At 35.7% G+C, this 9,803-nt stretch overlaps 1 protein-coding gene across 1 annotated transcript; it reads left to right on the forward strand.

The window, feature by feature from the left end:
* The first annotated feature begins 2,045 nt into the window (after positions 1–2,045).
* LOC144349953 (C-type lectin lectoxin-Thr1-like) lies at positions 2,046–8,601 on the forward strand. The gene is made up of 6 exons (XM_078008297.2): positions 2,046–2,073; positions 6,848–6,901; positions 7,235–7,316; positions 7,504–7,888; positions 8,218–8,297; positions 8,478–8,601. Exons 3-6 carry the CDS (start codon positions 7,262–7,264, stop codon positions 8,495–8,497), a joined length of 540 nt encoding a protein of 179 aa, XP_077864423.1. The 5' UTR covers positions 2,046–2,073; positions 6,848–6,901; positions 7,235–7,261; the 3' UTR covers positions 8,498–8,601.
* The last annotated feature ends 1,202 nt before the right edge of the window (positions 8,602–9,803 follow it).

Below are 9,803 nucleotides of genomic sequence, written 5' to 3' on the forward strand. Positions count from 1 at the left end.
GGTTTTCTAGTGTTTTCATCTTGTCAACTTCGTAACATCAGTGTCATGAACTGGAGTTTATTTTCGGGGATCGGGGAAATTCGTCTCGCTAACACTTAAACGTGGAGATACCAGACTCGACCCAAAGGAATATACATTAGTTCATCACAGATAGTCCAGCCTTATTCACCCTTCTCTCTCTCTCTCTTACAAAAAGTCACAAACTTTCTATATTAAAAGTCAAGTATCTAAGGCGTGGCAGAGTAAGGATGCGATCAGCCAATTCAACACACTTGCAAGTGCGTCAACTTTGCATATGCTGCTTAGATGGTTGCGCAAGTAATTTTTTTTTGTTTGGCGGTATTTTCGAAACGAATTCTACAAATAACATTTCAATCGATCAAGTAAATGTACTGTACTGAAATTGAAACACCTAGCGTATACAAAAAAAACAAAACACGCGGTTCCACAAACTTATGCGTACTGGAACTGAGAGGAATGCATAATCACACTGAAGCGGACCAGATGTCAAGCAGCAATATATTGTATATTCGAGACCAGTTCGTGTCGTAAACAAGCAAACAAGTCACTCTAAAGCTAATCTGACACGATTCTGTGGCACGCATTGACACGACTCGACTCGAGCCAGTGCGCAATCTAGTCGTAAACTGGCCTGAAATGTGCGTAAACACGTCGTGACAGCGCGCCATGTCGGGAGGGGAATTTTTTGAAGTTCAAAATGTTGGTCACGACAAAACTATGCGCAAACTATGCGTGAACTCGTTGTGCCAGTTTGTGTCAATGTGGAGACTGATGGGAAAGCATTCGCGAACTCGTCGTGAACTCGTCGTGAACTATACGTGAACTAGTTGTTAACAGTGCTGAAGCCTCCCAGTTCGTGCCCCAAAATGGCACAACTTGCTACGACAAAATTTTGCCTAAAAGTCGTATAAGTGTCAGACTTGCTTTATTCTCGCTGCGTTTTTTGTAAGTGTGCGGACCACTTTGATTATTTGCACATACCTGGCGTAGAACCCATGTAAGAAGACGTAAAGCGAGGGCCATTACCCCCAATACTTTAGAGTAATCACCAATATCTGTAAATGCAGTGGGCCACTCAAAGAAACGGGAAGATATAAAACTGAACGGAATTTTAACTTACACATTAATGCCATATTTGAGTGTAAAATTGTTTATCTATTGTATTCGAGTTTGCGATACAATATTAAGTATAGAAATAGTTGGACAAGCCGGGTTTAAACCACAACTTTTGTAATAGATGTTAGTACATATAACCCCTATAATATGAGAAATAAATAACACGTTAAACTGATGACGTTTGTCAGCCATATAAACTATTATTTTGGTAGAAATTCGGTCGAAATATGGTGTCATTTAATTGTACTAAACATACTCGTTCATCGTGAATATAGTGATCGTTGTCCCAGTCCATGATCGGTAGGCCAAAAATGAAAAACAGAAAAATCATTGCTTTGAAGACTATGTCACGAACACAACTGGGAAACCAAACCCACTGACTGTGGTTTACTCACTTTGATCACGGGGAATAAGATCCCGTAAAAATTATGACTGACCAGATGGCAATGTTGGTATCTTCGATATATGGAATGCGTGTACATGTGTATGCTCGATGCCAAATTAAACAAAAAAAGAAGAAAACCAATTAAACTTTCTATCGAATACTACAAGTCAATTGTGTACAATGGTCATATTTTGTGTACATATTCATTTGAGACCACCTGAACAAATTAAAATAGTGTATACAGTTGAATTAGGTGTATGTTTTAAAAAATGAATTCATCTGGATTCTGAGTTACTGCTGATATATAATTATGATAAGTCATATAATGTGTGTGTACAAATTAATGTAATTTATATGTGTAATTAAACTATTGAATTTGACACATGAGCACAACAGAAACAACGTCAAAGTTGACTAAAGATAATTAAGCTAATGTTCCAAACACATGCTCACTTCAATTAGAATTTTGATTGCATGTAATTAAAGTTGATTATAAAACACCGACACATTGTGAAGTTTGTTCAGTTTGCTGATACTAAGAAGTTTAACAGGTGAGTTTATGGTGTATTGTATGTACTAGAGTTCTAAAACACATCTTTACATTGTCACCCGTAGATATAGTTACTGTATTTTGCCTGTTTGTAATGTCCAATAGGTGTTTTAAATTAATTGACACTCGATTGTACCCTTTAAGCAATAGTACCAAGATGGTTTTGGTGTCATTATTTTTTCAGTTATCTTAGCTATCACTTGTTCGATTGCGTGCCCATTTGTTATAACATTTTGCCTGCACATTAAGGTATTTTGCTTATGCAAATTAACACTCTGCTTCTACCCTTTCTAATACTGAAGCAGAATGCTTTTCAATGTTGCGTTGATTTTACACATAGTTGGGCATTTTACCGGAGTTATCTTTTCTCAATTTTTGTGTGTGTTCATGTTATTGACAATTTTTGTCCACATTCAGTAACACATGCCGCGATTTGTAAGTAATTTTCCTCTGAGACGGTGTTTTTTGTACTCGATATTCTGACAGTGGCATTGATTAGTTTATTCCGTTTGTTTTGGGGGAATATCCGGAATAAAAACTGATCGTCTCTAAATATGCGTCAAGGTTCGACAGTGCCTTCTTCATTATTGTGCTCTTAATGTAAATGTTCTATATAGTTATGGAAACTGTTTTGTGAATTGTCTAGGTCCAAGTGTTTGGTGATTGGCATGATGTACTTGTGTCACAAGTATAACAAGCTACTGTGAAAACAATAATAGTTTTCACATTTCCTTCGCATGTTCGGATCATATTGTTTCACAAACATTTTGAATTTCCCCATCGTAAACACAGATTTGTGTATTTATTAATGGTATTTAGTGTCCGTCATTCTTAATTAGATTAAAGTAAAATTAGGACTCTGTAATATGTGTGAATGTCGCCAGTGTTCTACCTACATTGCTAACGATTCGAGTGACACGTTTGTTTGAACTTTACATGTTATTTTATTGCCCCCAGTAAATTGATCACTGCATGGATAGCCATGCTATTTGTAACGGAAATTTCGAGAGTAATCAGGTAATGAATTGACCTTAGGTAGATCTCGTCAGGGAGCAAGTGGATAAATGTGAATGCAGCAACTATTTTGGGAGCCATGAGAGGTTTCTGGAATCACAGGATTGAGTGAAGTTATTAGAATAGTCAAATATATTTTGGGTTCCACCTTTGCATTAGTTACAGCTGGACGCTGGGGCAGCAATATATCGGAATTTATTGATTGCAGCGAAAATCAAGCTGTTACAATTTGGCTTTCTTTGGATGAGCAGATTTGTGAGGCCACTGAGGCGGTTCTCAAAATGTTCATGACCCATAGACAGAGCCTGATGTCACTGTACGTTATTTTACCACCACTGTTGTAGCGCAAAGAATGGGTTCACTTACATGGTCAACGACAGTTGTCAAGGCCTTCTTGGGTAAAGAGAGTGGGAAGTGGATTCCGCGATATGGCACCAATCAGTACCCCAAACAAAGCTGCCACATTGTTGGATACTGCACATATTTGGGAACAAACCCAAACCATGTTATTCAGTGTGTTGACGGAGATACCTTTTTCTAAAAAAGAGCGATTATTGGACCTTAGAAGTCAGCATGAGATTACATAAATTGTCAGATGCACAAATCGGGAAATCTATTGACGTATCTCGTTGATGGCGCTGTCCTACACGCTGGATATGATGACTGAAATGGGTGATACCTACTCTGATTTATCGAACAATGTTCCTGTTTGTGGCTCATAAATCGCACATCAGGGTAGTTAAAGTATATGCCAATCGTCAGGTGCCCTTTTTTGCGGGCTTCCATGTTTCGACAGCCAATATTGCGCATTACCTTCCTGTGGGTGGAGTGTGATTCTTGTATAATGAATTCCATTTATATTGAAAGAACGTTCACTGAACAAGAGCATGTGAACCACAGCGGTGTTCAAATCTCCTTTGTTTTACCCCACCATGCTTGTGCTAGACAAGAAAGACGGGGAGGTACCGCCGAATATATTTCAAGGATTACCTGGCGTTACTCGAGCTCAAAGATGCATATCTGCATGTATCAATTCATCCTGAAAACAGTTGATAACATTCATTCCTGAATAAAAAATACTATACCAGCTCAAGTGTTCATGTTCTGGCTCAATGATAGACAAAAGTGGATTCATAGCGCAACAACCAATTGCTCAGAAATCAGTGGGGGGGGGGGGTAATGTTAACGCGTATTCTTCAAACAACCAATATTTTGCATTATGATTCAAAGCCTTCATTTCCATTTACTTCAGTGCCACAATACATTTTAGACAACTGATGAGGTGTGTTGAAATGATGTCAATCATAAGAATCAGTATGTCCCAGGCTTTCAGGTTACATCCTGTACAGGCGGAAGTAGGCACTAGATACAAATGTTATATAGACGCATCAAATTGCAGTCGCTTTTAAGTGTTGAATATAGTTATATATACAAATAACATTAGAACAAAGCCACAGTGATTTACCATGTTTGCTTATTTTATCCGATCATGCAGGGTATAAGGCATTAATCAAATACATCCCAAAAAAGTATTTCAGTAATAAGTCAAGATGAAGTTTTTAATTTGGTGAAATCCTACATTTCAACTCAAGGGTTACAGGCGTGTATGCCTGTTTGTTAGACTGCAATCGTATAATACTCACAGTCGTCAAGGCAATGGATGATTCAATGTGTAATCTATACTATGGACGCTTTACGTCAATTAAAGGTCAATATGTATAATGTCATCTGTGCACAGGTTATTTTTTATGTAACCGAAACTGAGTCAATACTGTCCCAACAGAGCTTGAACCTCCATTTAATGTTCAATATCAGGGTTTCCATTAGCCATTTTAATACGGTTTTTCCATAATGTTTTTGTGCCAAGCCATTTAGACCACTGTTGACATGCTTTGCAGTTGATGACGTGTCCCGTGTACATTCACGTTGTCAAATATAAATTGTTCTAATGACAGTCTAATTATTTTGTCATTACCGAATGAGTAAAAATACACAACAATAAATGACATGAAATACAATTTAAATTACAATTCAGGATAGGTAGAATGTGTTTTGTGCATGGCTTCGTATAAAAAATGTATTCATCAGGCTTTTGAACTGTTAGTGCTAATTTATTAAAGCTCTTTTAATCAAATGCAAATGAAACACAATGAAATAGTGATTTCGATCAAAGTCAGTTACCAAATTATAACCATCCAGAGTAACCAGTAACAATAACTTTATACAATTGTTTCGATATAATCAATAGCAAGTTTTCTATTAAATTCTGTATTTAACTATTGTTAACCATTGCACACTAGAATATATAAGCTGACCTTTCATGAAAGGCAGTTGATGACGTGCATCGTGTACGTCCACGTTCTTAATTATGACTACGGAAGTACAATTATTCTGTCAATATCAAGTGTATGATAAATATTTTCCGAAAAATATATCTTATTTAGAAATAGATTGACAAGTCAGTAAATCATACGTTTGTACATGTTTTTTTTCAAGTACTCAAACTATTAATAGGCTTTCAATCATTTGAAGTAATTACATAGTTTGGAAATCTGCACAATTTTAGGAAAGCGAAAAGAATGGCACCCTTCAAGCTATGGCATTGATTGAAAGAAATAATGGACGTGGTTATGACTCTCGATAAAGGATTCAAGATTACTGGTTAAAAAATTCAATGAAACTTGTATGTACAATAACATTTTTAGAAAATGTAAAAATCCAGTTTGAACAAGATTGACTCATATGCCCGAACGTTCTGTATAATCTTGGTCACATCAAATATTATACATGTAGAATTTTGTAGTATGTTGTAGGAGGACGCTGTAGTGCAAGTTAACAGATATGGAACGTAATTTTAGGTTTTGATTGACACCCAAAGTGTTTTACGAATGGCGACGGTCAAAAACCTCATCTTCGAGTTAGCCTGCAAATTTTTCGGTGTCTTTTCAAAATGGTTCTTATGTCATTATATTACAATGGTTTGACATCTCACATTCAAACACAATCACATAATATGTGGTCAGCTTTACAGGGGAAAAAATCCCAGCTCTTTATTGTTCGCAATCTTGCATGCAATCAAAAATCAAATATTTGAAATATGAATATTTAGTAATTCTACATGATAACGCAATGTAGTCTTAATTTCTATTATTTAATGCTATCTAACAGGTATGATTGGCCATCATAAAATATACCAACTTCTCAATATGTATATATTTGTGTAAAATTACAATAATCGCAAGAGTTGTTATTTTGATATATTTATTTAAATAGTTTCGTTGAACTCAGATATCATTTAACACATGAAGTTGATTACCCGGCATTATTGTGTCCCTTGATGGCGAGGGATGATTATTTTTTCATATCAATCGTTTACTCGGTTAATAAATGAAACTAATTAATTCTATGATATGTTACTTGAAGTTAAATTGTTGATAATTTCAAATTCAGCTAATTTCCTTATTGAAATATGTCTTCCAGTAGGCAAGGTTCAGTATGATACCTAGCTAAGCTGTTGGTTCGAAAGAGTATTCTAAAGGTTTTTAAGTCAATTAAAATTTGAGATTCCTTCCGGAAAATCGTAATTTAAACCAAGAACACTGTAAATGAAATACACATGTATTTTCAGCTTGTGACTAATGACATATTTGACAGACATGTACATTGTACACATGCATGACGTCATAATATAACATTGCCTTTTTGAGTTGTTTTGCGGCCTTATTCTTGGTCTATAAAGTACCATCTAATTTCTCCATCAGCTTTGGAATTGCTTATAGAAGACGTGCACTTGTTGAACTGAGAACTGAATCGGAGTAAGTACCAATAAACGTGTATATCATACAACACTTCAAAATAAATATATCTTCAGTGCAATGAAATCAAATCAATTAAGTACTTGTTTACTAAATAATATATTAAAGCTGCAATAATACGTACGTATAGTTCTGTCAAAATAATATGCCTATCTGGAATGATCAGCTTCATGTCTCGGTAACTCACAGACTGGTAAAACTATGATTATCATTGCTAATAATAGCTAATGAGTGTGTAATGGGAAAATCTGTATTGTGATGTGATTTTGCACGATGATATCTTAAACAAAACGCCCACATAACTGATTGACGTTCATTTGTTTCATTCATCAGGCAATTGAACGTCTCACTGGTACCAAAATGCTGTTTGTACTGACTCTCCTTGTATTGTTTGGCATGTCATATGCCGAATATTGTAAGTTGAATGTTTTCTGAATTTAATTGAAATATTCATGTGAATACAATATACATATATTTATATTTCTTTCGTCACACGGTGATCATGTGCATTTTTTCAAGCAGAAGAGTTTGCAAGACATTGTTTTGATGTATGTCTGTTTGTATACCGCTTCAAATGTTGTATATTGTTTACATACTTTTAGATACCTCCCAACAATGTACCTGTTACGAGTACCAAGTCTATTGTAAAAATCCTGATACCAACGAAGGTATGACTTGGAGTGATGCAAATAATTATTGCCAGGGACTTCCTGGTGGAGTTGGACTTGCTACCATGGACAAAGAAGCTACTTTTATTGGCGTAAAACAGTCTATCCCTACTGAGTGGAAAGGCGATACGTGCAACTGGGGTTTCTGGATTGGATTCAAAGATATGAGAGAACTACCGCATGATCCAAGGCACAAAACACATCCAGAATTCTTTTCATGGCACTTTGAAATGTGTTCTTATTTCGAGAAGTGGGCAGAAGCCCAGCCTAATGATAACGACACTCAAGACCCGAACGGACAAAACTGCGTTCAGATGTGGTAAGATAAGTGATGTTCTAAATATTAATGCTCACATAATAAATTTCAAGATAAATAACGCTGCATTATTGTGTTATCCTATGTATTATTTTGATAATTATTTCATAAAATTCACTTTTCATCATCTTTTCCTTATGATATTCAAATATTTTTTTTAGTGCATATCTTATATTTTAATTTGCCTCGCTATATAACATGCGTATATGCTACATGATGTCTGACGTACCAGAACTATTCGTCACAAAGCCATAACTCATACTATTTATATAGAATGGCTACTAGCCACATACTAATGTCCTTTTCAAATTTATATATACCATTTAATTTAGGTACAGACCACAGATGAGGGGTTCCTATGATGATGAGTACTGTACCGAAAAGAAGGGATTTGTCTGCCAATTAGCTATTGGTATGTAACAATATAAAAAAGCAGTGTTCATACAAGAACGTTGTGAAGATTTTCAGAAATGTCCAATGCAATTTAGAGTTTTTTTTAAACAATAATAATTATGAAGTCGTTATTATGGATGCCAATTTAAATATGAATTTACTATGTTTTAATCAAGCACATGTTCTTTTTCTACTGTAGATTGTGATTGTGTGGCTTAATATGGTCTCCCAATGGATTGTGTGTACGACAGCTGAAAGTGTTTTGAACTTAGCAGGTCGGCAAATTTGTTGATTGATTATGGTAATAAAAAAACGCGTATTAACACTGATGTTCTTTTTTATTGTAATGCAGCTTTTGCTGTTATTGTGCAGATACAATAACATCGTCTATCACCAACATTCGATAACAAAATCTTCTTTCAACAAGACACTTTCGTAGATCCATTTCCAATGAAAATAAAAGCGTAATAGCTCAACGTTGGTTGCTACACGAAGCAATTCCATATTTGCATAGCATAGCATAGACGGTTAATGTGTAAATGTGATTTACCACAGCAGCATAACTCAAATCGTTCTCATAATAGCACAGCTGTTAATTATCTGAGCCGAGCAGTGTTGTCGGCCGCTATGTACACAACTGATACGAACTTATACACAAATTTTGAACGACGAAGGATAGACTGAATCACAATGTGTAGTTTATCTACCCGGTCATGTTGAGCATCAGATTATTAGTCACATATATCCCCAGAGGTGTATCAAGATGATAATTTGTTGAATTCCAATGTGTCAAGAAAGATGTACACACGTAACACAAATTAAGACCCAAAATCATCATGGCTGTCCCCAGTCTGGGATACACCTAAAATTATATGAAAGTATTCTCGTTGGCTATATACGAGCAATCACCGAGATGATTGCTGCCCAAAATATATTTAGCTCAGTTGCTGCGGGCACACTCCATTTCCTTGATTACACAAGAGAGCGAAGTGATCTCAAGGTAATACGATACATCCCACAATGTAACTTTACGAGTTGGGACTGTTAGTTAAATAAGAGTACAGTGGAAACAGGACAGAATAGACGATCAACGAGAGAGTGGACGACGGATCGGTTCAGTACGGTTCACCACTCAACGTTGATGTATAATTAGGCCTCGGAACGTGCAACTCTTGATGTGTGTTATATTATAAAGTGGTGAAAACGACATGCAGTGACTTGTGTAAATATTGTTGAGCAGTTAAAATATCACATGTGCGATTCCCAGAAGGTACCCCAAAGCCAAGCAACATACCACAAATTCAACAAGCCATCCGACAACGTAATTTAATCTTACCAACATGATTATGAAAATAACTCAACATTTAGACCACTCCAACACAGTCAAGAAACTAAAGATTCGTTCACAATGGTAGATTGGGCATAATACAGCTTTCAAACGCCACAAATTCTTTACATTCATTTATACATAAACGCGATTTAAACAAGTACGATTTTATGTTTATATATTGATAACCATATATTG

The sequence above is a fragment of the Saccoglossus kowalevskii genome, chromosome 11 (assembly GCF_978046115.1).
Source record: "Saccoglossus kowalevskii chromosome 11, keSacKowa6.1, whole genome shotgun sequence".
NCBI lineage: Eukaryota > Metazoa > Hemichordata > Enteropneusta > Harrimaniidae > Saccoglossus > Saccoglossus kowalevskii.

Excerpts from the sequence above, each read along its gene's own strand:
- LOC144349953 (XM_078008297.2), top strand. The coding sequence starts at position 7,262 with ATGCTGTTTGTACTGACTCTCCTTGTATTGTTTGGCATGTCATATGCC. Across the intron at positions 7,317-7,503 it reads CATGTCATATGCCGAATATT|ATACCTCCCAACAATGTACC; the intron begins GTAAGTTGAATG and ends ACATACTTTTAG. Across the intron at positions 7,889-8,217 it reads CAAAACTGCGTTCAGATGTG|GTACAGACCACAGATGAGGG; the intron begins GTAAGATAAGTG and ends CATTTAATTTAG.